General features: G+C 40.4%; 1 protein-coding gene across 2 annotated transcripts in view; it reads right to left on the bottom strand.

Annotated features, from left to right (window-relative positions):
• Nucleotides 1–19,367, bottom strand: part of BICC1 (BicC family RNA binding protein 1) — a 225,159-nt gene that overhangs the window by 40,888 nt on the left and 164,904 nt on the right. For both annotated transcript variants that reach the window (XM_045024620.1, XM_045024621.1), the window contains exons 4-6: nucleotides 8,772–8,851; nucleotides 6,480–6,638; nucleotides 416–469 (exon numbers count right to left, since the gene is read on the bottom strand). In XM_045024620.1, the coding sequence (XP_044880555.1) occupies nucleotides 416–469; nucleotides 6,480–6,638; nucleotides 8,772–8,851 (293 nt within the window). The remainder of the gene's footprint in view (nucleotides 1–415; nucleotides 470–6,479; nucleotides 6,639–8,771; nucleotides 8,852–19,367) is intronic.

Raw genomic sequence — 19,367 nt, 5'->3', positions numbered from 1 at the left:
TGATCAAATCTTTTTTAAATAGCTGACACTAAGTTCAGGCTTTAAATCAGTTTAGATAACATAGTGACTAAACATGTGTCACTTCGGTGTTATGTAGTTTGTCCACATGAATGTTAACATTCTTAATATATTTTAACACGTATGTACACACAACTCATAAGCCCTTTATGCTTATTTTGTATTATTTTTTAAAATCTGCTAATTAAAAAGATTAAACAAACAAATGTTCATTGTGAATATTGCTGACATTATTTTCTTGCAGTTTTGGGTTTTATGATATGATCTGCATAGAGACCACAACACAGAGCCAGTCAATTCTAGAATACTCAGAACTGAACTATCATTTCCCACTTCTATCCCCCAACTTCTTCTATCTCCAGTGTGTTTGAGATGCAAGTTATGGAAATACAGTTACCCGTATTCTAACTCTGGCAGACTCCACTCCAGCTGGCTGTCCTGCAATAGACACCTGAAAATGTCAGAACACAGACAACATAATATCAAGTTTTCATATAAATTATCTGAAAAATTCTCCAACTATTTGTTATTTTTGATATGTACTGTACTTCTGTTGGTGTCTGAGGCATTTTTTAAAACAGTAGTTGAAAACTGAATCCCTCCAGTAAAGGGTTACTTTTGTATACTGATTTTTATGCTACGAACTCTAACAAAATTCTGAAAACTTTGAATAATGGAAAAAACTATAATCAAAATTCAACATAGCCATTCAGAATGAACCCTGCAATTACTGTTCTGCAACAGTATATTAGTCCTTAAGGTTGATACTGAACACATAATATATTTTTTTAAATTACATTCTAAGTTGCCACTGGGAGTTTTATGGAACATGCCACTTTAAAAAAAAAAGTCTGAATAAATTATTAGTATGCTATAATGACAGACTGAAAAGTAAAAATGTCCTTTAAATTTGGTATTATAGAACAGCAAGATTCTTTTTGATGTATTATAATTCAACAAGCAACCTTCACTCTAATAAACACTATAAAGTTGAACTGCTTTCATCAGATGTTTTCATTTTTGTTAGACATCTACAAACTTTAGTTTCTATATAACTTTTAACATGCCAAAAACACCCAGAAATTTAAAAAATAAATAAAAATCAGTAATCCAGATGTCCTGCTTCTCTACCACTTCCTGAATGATTGTCCTCTGAATATTTGAAAGAATTTGATAAACACATCACTAATTGTCCCTATCTATTCATAAAGGAGAACTGTTTGCAAAAACAGGTTTTCTTTCAGTCCACCTAGAATAATCCATTGATTTCCACACCCGATTTAGATATGAAGAGTTAATTCCATAACCATCAATGTATACAAACCAGGAAAAAAAATAATTAAACCAAAAATAATTATATAATACTTTAAAAATGGAATAAACCAGCTTATATTAATAAGCATATTACTTAAGATTTTAAGGCCAGAATGGGACCATCACGATCATCTACTACTTTGCCTTTGCCTTGTCTCCTCAATCAGAGTCAGAGACTCTTGTTCTTCATCTCTGTAACAGAGCACAGCTGCCCCCCTGGCTCCTGCATCTGCTAGGCTCTGAGTATGTCTACACTACGGGATTATTCCGATTTTACACAAACCGGTTTTGTAAAACAGATTGTATAAAGTCGAGTGCACGCGGCCACTGTGGGTAGCTATCCCGTAGCTATCTCATAGTTCCTGCAGTCTCCCCCGCCCATTGGAATTCTGGGTTGAGATCCCAATGCAAAAACAGTGTCGCGGGTGATTCTGGGTAAATGTCGTCACTCAATCCTTCCTCCGTGAAAGCAACGGCAGACAATCATTTTGCGCCCTTTTTCCCTGGACTGCCCTGGCAGACGCCATAGCATGGCAACCATGGAGCCCGTTTTGCTTTGTCACTGTCACCGTATGTGTACTGGATGCTGCTGACAGACGCGGTACTGCAGTGCTACACAGCAGCATTCATTTGCCTTTGCAAGGTAGCAGAGACCTTTACCATCCCTATTGCACCGTCTGCCATTGTAAATTGGAGATGAGATGATGGTTATCAGTCATTTTGCATCATTTGCATTTGGAAATTGGCAATGACGGTTATCAATCCTTTTGTACCGTCTGCTGCTGTCATGGGTGCTCCTGGGCTGGCCTCGCTGAGGTCGGCCAGGGGCGCATGGACAAAAATGGGAATGACTCCCCGGGTCATTCCCTTCTTTATGTTGTGTCTAAAAATAGAGTCAGTGCTGCCTAGAATATGGGGCAAGTGTACTAGAGAACCAGAGAGCACAGCTGCTCCAGGTCAGAGCCCCAGAGATCCTGCAGAAATGATGAGCTGCATGCCATTCTAGGGGGGTGCCCCTGCAACAACCCCACCCGTTGCTTCCTTCCTCCCCCAACCCTCCTGGGCTACCGTGGCAATGTCCCCCCATTTGTGTGATGAAGTAATAAAGAATGCAGGAATAAGAAACACTGACTTTTTAGTGAGATAAAATGAGGGGGAGGAACCTCCACCTGCTATGATAGTCCAGGCAGGACATTAAAGGGTGGGGAGGGAGAGGAGCGCAGCCTCCCGCTGCTATGATAGTCCAGGCAGTACAGAATTTTTTCTTTATACATGAAGGGGGGGGGGTGGGCTGATAGAGCTCAGCCTCCAGTTGCTATGATGAGGGCGGTTACCAGTCGTTTTGTACCATCTGCCGGGAATGACCAGGAGTCATTCCCATTTTTACCCAGGTGCCCCCGGCCGACCTCACCAAGGCCAGCCAGGAGAACTCATCGGCTGATGATGAAGACGGATATCAATTATATTGTACCGTCTGACACCGGGAAGGGGATGCTGGTGTTCAGCACTGCAGCACCCCGTCTACCAGCAGCATGCAGTAGACATAGGGTGACATTGAAAAAAGGCAAGAAACGTTTTTTTCCCCTTTTCTTTTGGGCAGGGGGGAAGGGTGTAAATTGACAACATATACCCTGAAACACCCGGGAAAATGTTTTTGACCCTTCAGGCACTGGGAGCTCAGCCAAGAATGCAAATGCTTTTCAAAGACTGCGGGGACTGTGGGATAGCTGGAGTCCTCAGTACCCCCTCCCTCCCTCCATGAGCGTCCATTTGATTCTTTGGCTTTCCGTTACGCTTGTCACACAGCACTGTGCTGTGGACGCTGTATCACAGCCTGGAGATATTTTCAAATGCTTTGGCATTTCGTCTTCTGTAACGGAGCTCTGATAGAACAGATTTGTCTCTCCATACAGCGATCAGATCCAGTATCTCTCGTACGGTCCATGCTGGAGCTCTTTTTGGATTTGGGACTGCATCGCCACCCGTGCTGATCAGAGCTCCACTCTGGGCAAACAGGAAATGAAATTCAAAAGTTCGCAGGGCTTTTCCTGTCTACCTGGCCAGTGCATCCGAGTTCAGATTGCTTTCCAGAGCGGTCACAATGGTGCACTGTGGGATACCGCCCGGAGGCCAATACCGTCAATTTGCGGCCACACTAACCCTAATCCGACATGGCAATACCGATTTCAGCGCTACTTCCCTCGTCGGGGAGGAGTACAGAAATCGGTTTAAAGAGCCCTTTATATCGATATAAAGGGCTTCGTTGTGTGGACGGGTGCAAGGTTAAATCGGTTTAACGCTGCTAAATTCGGTTTAAACGCATAGTGTAGACCAGGCCTCAGATAAAGTCACCCAGAGACCCTCGGGTTCTGAAACCACTGGTGCTTTTATTTACAAGTTGGTGTTCCTACCACCTTCTCACTATACAGCTCTGGGTTCCTTGTGTATGAATCCAGGAGGGAAGGGCTTTCTCCCAGTCTGCAATCCCTCACTCTCCACCATCCCGGCTTCCTTCTTCCCAGTCTCTTATATAGTCTTGGGCTAATTGGGCTGGCAGCTGGCCCTCATTCCCCAATTAGGGCAGGTTCTTACCAGCCAGCTCACTTTATTCACCTAAATGAGGCTGGCATGGCAGGGGGTACATCTTCCAAGCTGACATCAACCTTCTTCATCTCCTTCTTCATCACCGAAAACGACCCTTTTCTAGGTCTTTCTCATGTGTGGTCCTAGGACCAATCCTATTCAATTTATTCATAAATGATCTGGAGAAAGGGGTAAACAGTGAGGTGGCAAAGTTTGCAGATGATACTAAACTGCTCAAGATAGTTAAGACCAAAGCAGATTGTGAAGAACTTCAAAAAGATCTCACAAAACTAAGTGATTGGGCAACAAAATGGCAAATGAAATTTAATGTGGATAAATGTAAAGTAATGCACATTGGAAAAAATAACCCCAACTATACATACAATATGATGGGGGCTAATTTAACTACAACGAGTCAGGAAAAAGATCTTGGAGTCATCGTGGATAGTTCTCTGAAGATGTCCACGCAGTGTGCAGAGGCGGTCAAAAAAGCAAACAGGATGTTAGGAATCATTAAAAAGGGGATAGAGAATAAGACTGAGAATATATTATTGCCCTTATATAAATCCATGGTACGCCCACATCTCGAATACTGTGTACAGATGTGGTCTCCTCACCTCAAAAAAGATATTCTAGCACTAGAAAAGGTTCAGAAAAGGGCAACTAAAATGATTAGGGGTTTGGAGAGGGTCCCATACGAGGAAAGATTAAAGAGGCTAGGACTCTTCAGCTTGGAAAAGAGGAGACTAACGGGGGATATGATAGAGGTATATAAAATCATGAGTGATGTTGAGAAAGTGGATAAGGAAAAGTTATTTACTTATTCCCATAATACAAGAACTAGGGGTCACCAAATGAAATTAATAGGCAGCAGGTTTAAAACAAATAAAAGGAAGTTCTTCTTCACGCAGCGCACAGTCAACTTGTGGAACTCCTTACCTGAGGAGGTTGTGAAGGCTAGGACTATAAGAATGTTTAAAAGGGAACTGGATAAATTCATGGTGGCTAAGTCCATAAATGGCTATTAGCCAGGATGGGTAAAGAATGGTGTCCCTAGCCTCTGTTCGTCAGAGGATGGAGATGGATGGCAGGAGAGAGATCACTTGATCATTGCCTGTTAGGTTCACTCCCTCTGGGGCACTTGGCATTGGCCACTGTCGGTAGACAGATACTGGGCTAGATGGACCTTTGGTCTGACCCGGTACGGCCATTCTTATGTTTTTATGTGTGACTCTCTTTGTACTGTGACTACTAGCTATTGTATTTTCTGGTCAACTTATCCCTTATCTCATCACCTCACATGATCCAGCCATCTCAGTAGATACTCCCTCAGCTTTCCCATGATGAGGGCTTCCCATACCATTTCATTGCATAGTCTATCAGCTCTTGTCTTACCTGGAATCCATCTGAACATTTTCATTTTGGCAGTGGAAGAAGTTGTTCTTCTCTTCCTTACTGGCTAGCATTCTGACTCAAATGTCATAGCAGGCCTAATCACTATCGTATATACTTTGGTCTTTAGTTTATTTGGCATATTCTTACAGCAGAAAATTCCTGTCTACTCCCTCCATTTACACCACATGGTCTTCATGTGGCTCTGAGACAAAGCGCTGAAGCCTAACAGATGGATCAGCACTCTGATCACTGTGGCCTCAATTAGTTCCCCCGGTGATGGCTGACTGAGGAAATAGGGAGGACTTAGTTAATCAGATAGGGAGGCTGGATGAGGTAAAGAACTAACTGGCTCAGCAGATGACTAGATTGATAAAAGACAGGAAGGACGTGTTGGGGGTAGGGGGCAGGGAGGGAGAACAGGGCTAGCTGGCTGTGCCCAGTCTGAAGGAAATCCGAAGGAAGTGAGATCTCTTCCTCCCACGGCCCTGATAAACGGGGCTGAAGGAAATCAGGTCATAAGTATTAGATCTGCTGTATTGCACAGTACAGGAGTTGCTGGAGGGGACCTGAATAAATTAGACAAAGAGGACACACAAGAAGAGAGTCTGAGTGGTTTTTGTGGTGAGCAAGGATGGGGAAGAATCTATGCTCCATTACAAGCTCCTAACCTCTGCATGCACATTCCCATCATGGCTCAACAATGAACTGAGGAATCTAAATTGTTGAACAGACTAACTCTAACTGGCTTCTCATTGTCCCTCTCAACAAAGCATCACATATTCTGTCTTTTGTTGGCTAATTCGTAAGCCATTTTCTTCCAATGCAGCCCTCCAGGGGCCCTCCTTCTAAACCCCTTTCCAGTGTGGTGTTATCTTCATGGGACAATATGCTACCAGCAAAAAGCAGGCTTAGTGGAGCCTCTCTCCTAATCTCCTACATCAAGGTGTCCATTCTAATCACAAACATGAATAGTGGTCCTTGATGTAGACCTACTCTCACAGAGAATGACTCTGTAGCCACAGTAGCTTCTCACTGCTGTTCTGCTACCCTCATATCTGTCATGATAGTCTGAAGATGCGCCTCCAGCAGATTGTGTGACTGCAGGCACCACCATAACAATTCTCTAGGAATATATACTGTAAAATATAAATAAAGTATTAAATACTTACTTGGTTGCTCTTTTCTGCTTGGTTATTCCTATTTGAGTCTGGAAAATGGATGTGACATCCTGTTTCTTCCATCACTTTTTTAATGTTATTGCCGCCTTTGCCAATCACATGAGAATGTTCTGTATGTGAAACATCCATCTTCAGGGTGACTCGATTACTCTAGAGACCAAAACATCTATCTATTATGGGATTCTTCAGTGTGGAATAGCTTAACATCAGTATTTTGCACTAAATTACATTTATAAAACTATATTATAGACAGATCACCAGAATATTTTAATAATGGCTTACTGTTGACTGAATTAAGACTTGTTTAATACTGGAACTTTATATTTAATTGCTAAGCCATGAATATTTTCTCTTTCTGATAAGGAACACAATTCTCACACACAATTCTCCCTCCCCAGGCAAAATGGGGAACTCCTTGTCTCCCAGGTGGGTCCCCCACCTCCTGCTTCCCTGCTATATGGAAGAAGGAATGTGTGCGAGCATGTAAAGCTGAGTTAATGAATTTGAGGTGTGGTCTCTAGATCAGCAGTATTTCTCAAGCTACTATGTGTATGTCTCTCTCATACTCCCACCAGATCCTGGCCTTCCATATCACATTCTGCCCAGCTAAAGTGGATCTTTCTCCTTACCTTGGCATATGGTTCCCTGCTCGTCTCCCATCATGACCATATGCAGTTAAACACTGGATCCCATATTGCATGGAAACCACTTTTAATAACTGAAGTAATTTCAACACAAGGCCCCACCCAAAACTAATCAAAGGCACCGGGTGCTGACGAGATTAACAAACTACACTAAAAATGGAGGTTTTGAGCCAAGTCATTTGAGAGTTATGACAAACGAAAAAAAAAAAAAGGTAGGAAAGTGTTCAAATAGTGAGATCACCTTATGCTTTGAACCCTCATATCTCCCAAGTACGTCTTCATATTTGCTTCATGCCATTGGTGTTGAGACTCAAGAAGGTGACCCATTTAAAAGTCACCATGACTCAAAATGAGTGCCAATTCTAATAGGTACAATATAAGGACATTTTCCAACTCTACGATGAGCATCCAGCCTTTATATTTAGCTTTCATAAGCCTGTTTGGACTTGCTTTAAAATTGCCAGAGGTAAGACAATGATCTCCATTGGACTTGTAATTTTAAACAGGATACACAATTCTCTCCAGTATACTTCTGGTGACAGGCCTTCATAAATAGAAGTCCCCCAATACCAATTGATCTATCTATCTAGCTAGCTAGCTCCTGGACCATCATGGAATCTTAAGCCTTACAGCATGTTTCAGTACAGAAAAGTATTTGAAAAGATTCGTGGATAAGATTATCTCCATCAAATTAATAATTACTATACAAAATGGAAAGTTCTCAATCAGTTTGAGGTCAATGCTTAATTCAACAGCATATGTCCCACTACTAGTTTGAAACTCTAGGAGCAGCACTGAGGATAAGGGAGAAAGAGGGGATTTAGACAAAGATGTCAAAACTGCCTTGCTGAATCTGTGCATTTTGAACCTGAAAAAGAAACTGACTCTTCCTTTTGGACTCAGTGAGATTAGTTTAGCTTTTTCTTTTGAGTATTACCTTGCATTTTTAATATCAACTCCACTTTCGAAATAAGCTTTTAGTTCTGTTTGTTTTTTTGTTATATTAGTGTTTGTCCTACACCTAAGCATTTGTATATATAATGCTAAGATCACCATAACATCTGAGTGCAGAGAGAATGACTTGTCAATTTATAATTTTTTCAAACAGTTGATCTGTGAACAAAACACACCCCAGCCATTTATTTAGTAAGCCTCACTATAGTCAAATTTCTGACACTCCACATTTCATTTCTGAAATATCATAAAATTAGGAAAACACACCACGCTTTCCACAATTCTGTACTACAGAATTGGCCACACAATCCACTACTTGCAGTGGAGTTTGCATTTTTTTAAAAGAGAAAACTCTGTTCAAGTTTTTAGCCAATATGATATGGAAAATTTTTCCCCAAATGTGAACGGAACGGAACCAGAAACAGTGTTGTCTTTTTAAGTCTGCACAAAACTGAAAAACAGTTTCAAACAGAAGTTTATTGAATTCAGTATCAACATCCTTCCCCCCGCCCCGGGACAATTTACTAACCATATTATTCATTTTAATGTAAAATTTTAATAAAAGCATCTGCTTTTTAATTTACTCTAAGTTGCTGCAGAATTCAGTGTCACTATACCATAGAAATAGGGGCCTGCACACAGGATTTTGGCCCAGGACTCAATTTTTAAAATATTTTCCACTTACTTTTGTGTCCAAGACAGACATGATCTTCTCCTTAGCTTCTTTAACATTTTCTTTTTTTCCAGAGACTTTAATATGGGGATCTAAATAAAGAGAAATAAAGATCAATAAACAAGTGACATCGGGAAAAATCTACCAAAATACTTACTCTTTCACTATCAAGCATTAAACAAATAACTTACTTTTAAATTTAAAAAAAAAAAAAAAAAAGCTTTTTGTTGTTCCTTTTAAAAAGAAACAGCTACTTTAGATATGTTAAAGTTTAAAGGTGAACTAGAATACCAAATTCTTTTGGAATTGGCTAAATTACTGCAGCATGTCAATAATCAATTCATTCACTATTCTCACGTATTTTATTGTGCTCCGGAATACTGTAGTAGCAAACTGTTTAAAAAAAATGCAAGATTACACATTACTACTGTGATATTACAAAGCAATCTACTGCAGTGTAGACAAGCAAGAAAACTGTACCAAGTACACCTCTACCTCGATATAACACAACCCGATATAACACGAATTTGGATATAACGCGGTAAAGCAGCGCTCCGGGGGGTGGGGCTGCACACTCTGGTGGATCAAAGCAAGTTCGATATAACATGGTTTCACCTATAACGCGGTAAGATTTTTTGGCTCCCGAGGACAGCGTTATATTGAGGCAGAGGTGTACTTCTCTTGTTGAATGCTAGCAATGGGCAACTCTCAGCCATTTGATGTTAGTTTTTTTTGTATGCCAGTTTATGCTTCTACCACACAGAACTTAATCTGTGGATGTTTCCCAACTCTTAATTATGCTATTAACATAGTTATTTGATCTCTATACTGTTGCTGTTAGTCATTACACTAATCACAAAGCATTGGAATGGACATAAAAAGCTCCTTCCTTTGAGCCATTAATAACAATTCATGCATGAACAAAATATATTTTTACACATTTAGGAGGCATTCAATACTGAGTATCACCTTACTGAAGTTTTTGCCTAATCAGACCTAAAGTACTGGATGTAAAAACTTAGGTATTGACCATAAGAGTTTTTAAGTATCAATGAAATATGAGAAGATGATGTATCCCCAATGAGTTATCAAGCAGAGTACAATGACAATAAAACAAAACCAGGGGGTTAAATTCTGAAACTCTTACTCAGTCAAAATGGTCATTGAAGAATCTGGCTCATGGAAGTTAAACAAGACTTGGAACTAACCCCGTGTCCATTAACTGAAAATGACACCTTAAGTAGAAGAGCAGCACCATCTGGCGTCTGGAAATGTGAACTACCATAACCCAATATTCACAAACAGAAATGGGCCCAAACCAAACAACCCTGAATTTCCAGCTGGCAGACCTGGATTTTGTAGTTGTGATTTGGTCTTGTCTCTTTTCTCCTAAAAATGAGACCGTATGCCTATTCACAGTGTAGTGTGGCCCTTTCCTCCATAACGGAGTTTGCACTTGCTCAAGAAACTTCTAAATCCACTGTTGCACAATGAATACTAATACGATTAGACCTGGCACTGCGTTTTAACAAAAGCCATCCAACATTCTGTAATATGTATGGGCATTCAAATTTTCAATAGAAGGGGAAAAACAGATATACCAACAGGATAAACCTGCCTTTCTTCTATCACCAGAAATTTAAAACAGTCAATCATAACATCCTTAATTTTCAACTAAGTACAAAAGGTTACAAATCAAAAAAGACCACTTGAAATGCTTGGATACTGCTGTGTTCCAATACAAGAGAGAGCAGGTTTTATCTCAACAAGTTCTGAAAAAGTTCAACTGAGGAGCAAGGAATGCTGGAGGCATAGAAAATTTTTTGCCAAATTGCACAGAAATCACAAAAATGTAACATTTTGAGTTCTAATTACACTTAAACAGGCAGAGTTTTGTTTTTTAATGGAAAACAAACAGTCACAAAAATGTGGCGTGCAATCACGGCATTTACAGAAGCTCTGAAATCCTGCTGTTCCAGACTTTCCACAATGGTGGTGCTGAGCACCTCAATTTTTTTAAAGGGCATTTTCTTTATTTTTTTCTCATGTTTTAAGTTCAGCATAACCCTAGTGGTTAAAATATATTTCAGCTCAAAATGTTTGAAAAAACAGCTACAAGCAATGATTCTTAGAAGCAGAAATCCCGGCACATTATGAATGCTACAAGTATCTGTTTAGAGATGACATAAAAGGATACTTGTATTTTATTGAAAAGTGGATAAATGATTTTTTAACAATATCTTTCAACACACTGCTGAAGGTTGACAGAAGGTACCTGGGCCACCATCTTGGTATCTCCTGAAACCTTGTGAAACCCACCTCTTTCCCCCAAATGAGCTAGTACTGTTCAACTGATAGTACTATGTCTGCCTGTCTCTGTTTACTAACGTGAATAATTAGGTGAGAATAGATTTTGGAAAAAAACTCTCCTCCATTTTTCATTTCCTTTGGCTTTTTAGATTTTGTTGGTGTTCTCAGACTCTCAAATTTCTCAAGCTTATTATACTTTCAGCCTTTATTTTTGTACCCTAAAAAGAATAAAAACAAAGTATTTTACATTTTGTATTCAATTTTCTTCCAAAAACCAAGAAAGAAAACCCAACTAAGCCACCAATAGAGATTTTGAAACTCAATACCATTTTCACAAGCTATAAAATCTATCAAGATTACAGTATTAATCTCCATTCCTCCACTCTCATCTCCCACGTACTCACCCCAGGTACCTTCTACATACTTCCCAAGATACACAAACAAGAGAACTCAGGCAGACACACCACATCTGACTATGGCATTCTTAATGAAGGAATATCAGGACTCATAGAAACAATCCTCAAACCATTCACCAAGCAAAGGGTCAGTTTCCTCCAGGTCACAACCAACTTCCTCCAGAAACTCGACAATATTAAGATCCTCCATCAGAACATTAACCTTGCTACCATGGAGGTCATGTTCCAATACACCAACTTCCCTCAACATGATAGCATCGCTGTATGCCTCAAATACCTACAAGACAATGGACAACACTCACATATCCACCTTAAACTATCCATTCCATTCTCACCCATAACAACCACATCCTGAAAGAAATTTTTCACAAACCCCCTCTTGTGGCCTTCATCGCTCCCCCTCCTCACCTCACCAAGCTCAGCAGCAGCAAGGTCCCCACAGACTAAGACCCACCAACTCAAAATGGCACCAGACCCTGCCAAAACAGATGTAAATTCCTGCAGACATATCTCCACTATTATGACAATCCATGGGTCCTATACATGCCTATCACAACGTGTGCTGTACCCCATCCAGCGCATCAAATGCTCTAACAATTATGCCACTGAAATCAGACAATCATCATGCTCTCAAATGAACTCCTACAGAAAAAATGAGAAAAGACAAAAACACCATATCATCATTGGGTGAAAACTTTTCACAAAGCAAACGCTCTATATCTGCCCTCTCAGTCTTCATTTTCGAAAGACACCTGCACTACACCTTAAAAAGACAAACATGGGAACTTATATTTCATAACTCTGCTAGACACTAAATCCAGGGTCTCATTACAATTTGTCATCCTTTGTCATCTGACTACCGGGTGTTAATTGCTCACTTCATTTTAATTGATTTCTTCCAATACCTGTCACACCTAGTATTTACTTACCTTTTCCAGACCTGAAGAGCCCTGTGAACTTCAAAATCCTGTCTCGTCCACCAACAGAAGTTGGTCCAATAAAAGATATTACCTCACTCACCTTGTGTCTCATATCCAGGGACTAACATGACTACAACAACACTGCAAATAAGTCCTAATAGCACACATTCTGTGGTGTTAATGGAATTCAGCTCACAAGTTTACCAACTACTGAATTATTTTTCTTTTAAGAGTTATGAAGAACTGGGAACATTCTTCTGATTAAGGCCTGTTCTATACTAGAAAAATTAGGTCAGAATAACTCTGTTGCTCAGTGGCATGAAAAATCCATGCTCCTGAGTGGCATAGTTAAGCAGACCTAACTCCCCACATAGACAGACTGATGGAAGAATTCTTCTGTTGGCCTAGCTCAGGGGTAGGCAAACTTTTGGGCCCGAGGGCTACATTTGTGTATGGAAATTGTATGGCGGGCCATGAATGCTCAGGAAATTGGGGTTGGGATGTGGGACAGAGTGAGGGCTCCGGCTGGGGATGGGGGCTCTGGAGTGGGGCCAGAAATGAGAAGTTCAGGAATGGGAGGGAGCTCTGGGCTGGGGTTAGGGTGTGGGGGGAGGTGAAGACTCTGTGATGGGTCTGGGGATGAGGGGGTTGGGGTGTAGGAGGGTGTTCTGGGCTGGGATAGAGGGGTTCGGAGGGCGGAAGGGGGATCAGGGCTGGGGCAGGTGGGAGAAGGAGGATGAGGGCTCCGGCTGGGAGTGTGGGCTCTGGGGTGGGGCTGGTGAGGTGTTTGGGGTGCAGGAGGGGGCTCCGGGCTGGGACCGAGGGGTTCAGAGGGCAGGGGGATGGGGCACAGGATGAAGTGAATGAAGTAAAAAATTCCCATGAGTTTGTACTGGTGTTTTTGAACAGGCATAATAGATAACAAAAGTGAAGCACAGCTTACAGAGCTCTAACACTGATTTGTGTAGCTTAGTAAATATGATAACATTAGGAGGATGGTAAGATCTGAAAGTGGGGCTTGGGACAGCTGACTTTATCTAATGCTACTCTGCATCATAAAGCAATGCCTACTTTAAACCACATATAAATGACTCTTCCTCTTAAACAGAGCTCACTGTCTTAATTGCTCAGCAATTGTGAAGACTATTATTGTAATAAACTGCAGTTTAACACTTATGCTGAAAATTGACTAAACCCTGTATGTCAATGATTTCCAGATCTAATGTGCTCAGTTTAAAAATTAATAATAATAAAAAAAGTCTCTCTCCATGCTAGTCCCAAACTCAATTTGTGAACTAAAATCAAGCTGGATTCTTTGCTTCTCATTCTTCATCACTATTATTATGTTGACGAAATTCTTCCCTCATCATAGCTCTGCAATTCCAGTATCTTCCAATTATTCTCTCAGTGACACCTGTGTAATCTCATTGCTTTCCAGTAGCTTTGCACAGGTGTAACTGACTGGAACGGTTATTGAAATCTGGGAAAGATTGCTCTTGATTATGTACAAGGCAGAACAGAATCCAGTTCACATGCCCACTGCTCTTTTTTGCTCTGCATTGCTAACAGGAGTAAAAGCTTATTTTACTAAATAAAGGCAACAGAAATGAACAAGTAGAAGAAGCGGAGCTGATAAGTAAGAATGTGCTGTTCTTGCACAGTTACTTCACAGCATACAATCCACACTCCTGAGACACATAGCTATGACAACCTAACCCCCAGTGTAGACAGCGCTAGGCTGAAAGAAGAATTGTTCCATCAGCCTAGATACTGCTTCTCAGAGACATGGAATACCTATGTCAATGGGAGAACCCCTCCCATCCTCGTCGATAGTGTTTGCACTAAAGAGCTGCAGCTGTGCTGCTGTAATGGTTTAAGTACACACACTCTCAGATATAACAGTAACATGTCTATGAGTACCATATCTTTGCTACTTTCACCATAATGTAATAAAATTCCTATATCCAAATATTAAAATGCACAGCAGAGGTTTGCTACAATATCAACACTATACCAACCATATAAAAACCACAACCAAACTAAAAATCCAATCACATTAAATACGCAAGCTACAGGGGCTGTCTTAAAAATATGGGTTAAAGTTATGTCCCCAAGAGAAAATTAACTTTTTTGAATATGTTACTGTAACTGTCAGTCTTGCTAGTGGAAAAATATTCTAATCAACTTCAGTGGAGTCAGGATTTCACCCTCTATTTTATCCTTCTATATGGCTGTGCACATTTTATAGGAAACTCTCAGAACTAGATGATTTACCTATTGGGACTGCTTTCAGAATTGCTCTATCACTGAATGGGAGTGAAAAAGAAGCATTTTTTCCTGAACAAAAAATAGCATATGATAACATGTATTAAATGATTACTTCACACACACACACACACACACTCACTAAAACCATAACATTCAAATAGTTACCAATGAATGCATGGTTTACTACACACTTTGTACAAAGCATTAATTACAAATTCAGTTGCTCTGACTTTCTAAATGCTTTGGCAACTGCTGCCATCAACTAGGAGCCAATTACTTTAAAATCCTTGTTCCAAAGGAGTTACTTTTTGGCACTACAAATATAAGGTTGTCCAGCAATTACAGATGACAAGAGATGTCCATTTGTTGTAGAAATTATGTCAGATACTGACTGCTGAATATAAACCCATTTTCATACAATAATTCACTAACTGTGATTCCTTTATTAATCCAATGGCTATAAAGCCCAAATTTAAGTGTATATTAAAAAAAACAATCTTGCCCTTAGAAAAAATCTTAATTCATTGGACAAAACTCTGAATTACAGATATAGATACACACCCACACCCACAGAATAACTTTTCTGTCAGTCATAGGTGTACAATAGATGGAATTAGCATATTTGTAATGGTATACAACGTGCACAGGCATAATAAAACCTTCATTGGATATCTGTAGATTCGACAGGTCCTGATCCAGCAAAGCACTTATGCAAAGCTGGATCAGGACTATACCAATGACATCGATGTGTCCTGAGAAATGGATTGGTGCCCTACAGGAAGATATGATTGTGAAGGAAACCTGGAACTGGGGTACCACTGCGCCCCCTTAACTCTCCAGCCTGGGCTGTTTCTCACAATGCTTTGCTACTGACAAGCAACAAACCTCTCCAGGCGCTGTTATCACTCAGCACAACAGCATGTGGAGCACCACACCCAGCTAGATTGCATGAATCCTTCCACAGCCACTCATAAATCTCACTGAGAAAGGCACCGACTAATTCCCCCCAGCTCCCCAGCAGAGAGGACATACACCAGCCTTTGTAAACTGAGTTGAGATTTCCCAAGCACTATAACTAAAACACACCATTAGGTAAAATATAAAACAGATTTATTACTACAGAAAGATAGATGAATATGGGGGCTATAGGGTGCTACTTTGAGGTACAGAGTGTCACAATTATTCAAAAGAATTTCTACCACAAGGAACATCATTTGTGGGGATCCTACATTCTTATTGAAAAGGATCTCATTGAAAAGGATCTCATTTTAGAGAATATGTTGAATGTTTTTTAGTATAAAGCTTTTAACCACATTGGAGTTAAGCAACCCAGTATTATGGTTCAAACACTTGATGATTTACCACAATAGGAGTTACCTTACAAAGTCAGAGCAAATAATGGATGTCAAGTTATGAACAATGAGATGAGATACTGGAAATCTAACTTCAAATTCACATATGATCTTTGCTATACAGGTATGGAACAAATTAATGAGAAAAGCTTACCAGCTGCATGGAGATAGGGGTTCTAACTCTGAGCACATAAGATAAGATAAATGTTACAAAGCTGGGAAAGATTTTTCTTATGAAGTGTTAGATAATTGTACTAATACTTCCACCCTTCCCAAAATAAAGTAAAAACGTGGCTTTCAATATGATCTATTTTAGTGGGGGCTATTTTTCTCTCTGTCAAAAGAACTTAAAGAATTAATCTGTCAGCAACAGTCTTCCCTCCTGAAGAATGGGGGGTTTATGCATAACAGAACTACATATATTATTCAGTCAGTCAAATTTATCACATGAAATAGTAGGAAGCTACAGTAACACGAATGTAAGGATCACCTCAGGAAGTGGTTCCAAACCTTCTTCAGTTTGTTGCATTCCCTATTTGAAGTGGGCTTCTGGTGCCCCCTCCCCACCATCCCCTTGCTTCGTGACTTAGCACAGTTGCTGTCTTTTCTCCTCCTTTCGTGCCCATTCCCCCCACCCCTCTTGCAGCTCTATAGGGATGGATGGGGGTTTCATGTGCTCTTGTAGTTGAGCTGAGTCCAGGAGAATGTGAAGTCTGGGCTAGCACTCTTCTGCCTGGCTCTGCAGTCTTGTATTTATGAGCCACTGCCATCGCTGGCTGCACTGGGGCATCTGTGAGAACAACTTTGAAAGGATTTGCCCACAGATTGTTCATTAATGAGCATGGAACAGGGAGAATAGCGAAGTGGGCACAATTTACAGTGCTACACAAGTACAGCCAAGAGCGTAGAAGGCAAGTCATGGCATTCCACCTGTCCCAGGCTCCCTCAGAGACCAGTACTGGGAACTGGACCCAGTACTGGGAACTGGACCCAGCTACCTCCATCTCTCCTTAATCTACTTCAAGCAGTTGGAGTTTGGAAAGCTCTAGCCCCTTCAGAACTCTTTTCCTCAAGCAGTCGCAACAGCCACAGCCAAGGCATAAAGTACAAGTTAGGGTCTTCCTGCTGCCCTTTATCCCATTTGTAGACCACTGCAGCCTCCTGACACTTTTACTCAGCTCTGAAACTTGCACTTGGGGTACTGTTTTTTTCATTTGCTTCATTTGACATGGGGTTTCTGTTTCCTACCTCTCCAACCATTAAGAAGCCTTTAATTGTCCAATACATTAATACGATCTATTGTGCTTGTTCTTCCTCCTCATCCCCTTCTACCTCTGACTTCCTCAGTGTAGTTCTTTCTTTGCTCATTCCCATAATCCCTTGACTCCTTCTCATCAATCCTCTCCCCAATTCAGCCCCAACAAGAGCCCATTCCAACAAAAGAACACAAACAAAATGCTGCACCCCTAAGACTAAGTTTCAATATATAAACAGAATAGCCTGTATGCACATCCTGCATGCACATCCGACATCCCTCCAGCTGAAGGGCAACCAGTTCCAGTAGCACCTATCACCACCACCTTCTACAAAGGTTCTTTCAGGGCAGCACTCCAAAGCCCCCAGCTCCCTCAGAGGTGCAGTACCAGCAAAAATTCTCATATTGTTTCTCTTGCTCTACAGATACCAGAATCTGCATGCTTTCAGCAGAATAATGGAGCTTTCAGGACTCCAGTATCCATTAACAACAAAGTAATGACCTAATCTGAACCCTCATGTCTGTCTTGCACCACCTGTTATCTTCTCCATCCACAATGTTCCTCCTCTTTCCCATACATCTCCTCTTTCCTTGCATCCTTTCCTGCTTTGACATTACTACTCCTCCATTACCCTTCTTACCTCATCTATATTCTCTCTTTAAAAAAGTACTTTTAAAATTAAAGTAAAATCTCTCTTGTTAATATTAAAGGCTCACGTATGACACACTTAACTCCTTCAGTTTGTTTGTAACCTTTGTGCTCTCCCCTTCTTGTGTCCTATCTTAGGCCAGGTCTACACCAGAAAGCTTTGCACTGGTGTAGCTACACAGGTGTAGCTATACCAGAAAAAACCTCCAGGTACGGATACAGATTACACTGTCAAAAAAAAGTGCTTTGGGCAGTATATCTTATGCCAATTCAGCAAGTGAAATAAGCTATTCCAGCAAAAGCATTTTTATGCTGGCAAACCACAGCTTTTGCCAATATAGAAACATCACAAATAATCACATCCCTAACTGACTGAATTTTCTAACAGATTTACATTTAGATTGCAAGCTCTTCAGAGCAGGGATTATGTATCATTTGTTTAGAGACGAAACAGTGAATGCTTTAAAAACAACGTGTAGCTTAGTCATGACTATACTAGACTTGGAGGGACTCCAGACAGTCCTGAAAAGCTAGACAATTGGGCTTCAAATGGCAGATGAAATTCAATATTGAGAAATTCAAAGTAGTTTTCATTGTTTACATACAATGTGAACTACCTATACACATGTAGCTATTTAGGAAGAAGCACTTAGGCATTCTAGATGACAAAAACATCTTTCCAATGAAAACATCTGCTCAGTGATCAACAGTGGTCCAAAGCAAACAATATATTAAGGAGTTGGAAGAACAAGATCATACTGAAAACAAACACTGTTATGTAAATGGAAGGTATGCCCTCACCAGGAATGCTACATTCAATTATTATTTAAATGTTTATATTGCAGTAGCACCCAAAGGCCACAGGACTGAAGTCGTTCTGTGTTACGCACTGTACAAACTCAAGAAGATGAATGTTTCTATCACACAGAATCATCCCATCTCATAAGAGGATACCAGAAATGGGATACAAATAATATAAGAAAATATAAATATAAGAAAAAAGGAACATTAATGAAATTGAAAAGCAAGACATTTCAAAGGAAAAAAATCTTTAAAAGTAAAAAAAAAATACTGAATAAAATACATAGTTATTCCCTGGATCTCACTGTCACAAGACATAACTGATTGGCGCCAAGTGCTTAATACAGTGGTTCTCAACAGGATTATACATTCATATGGATGAGAACATCCATGGTTACATAAAATGTATAAAGTGTGTTAAGAACACTCATGATTCACAGCAAAAGCCACCAACTAACTGATAGGAGGTAGGAAAAAGGCATCTCTTTTGGGCAGCTTAGTCCATACTTATTCATTATGGGATTTCTTGACCCTTCCTCTATAGCATTTGGCACTGGCCACTATTGTTGGCCCTGATATCTGAGTCCCTGGCCTGATTCACTAATTCCTATGTTAATATTTGCAATGTGGAATTCCA

The sequence above is a fragment of the Mauremys mutica genome, chromosome 7, assembly GCF_020497125.1.
Source record: "Mauremys mutica isolate MM-2020 ecotype Southern chromosome 7, ASM2049712v1, whole genome shotgun sequence".
In the NCBI taxonomy this organism is placed as follows: Eukaryota; Metazoa; Chordata; order Testudines; family Geoemydidae; genus Mauremys; species Mauremys mutica.
Note: the sequence above shows the minus strand (reverse complement) of the source record. Positions and strands in the feature narration are given on the sequence as shown.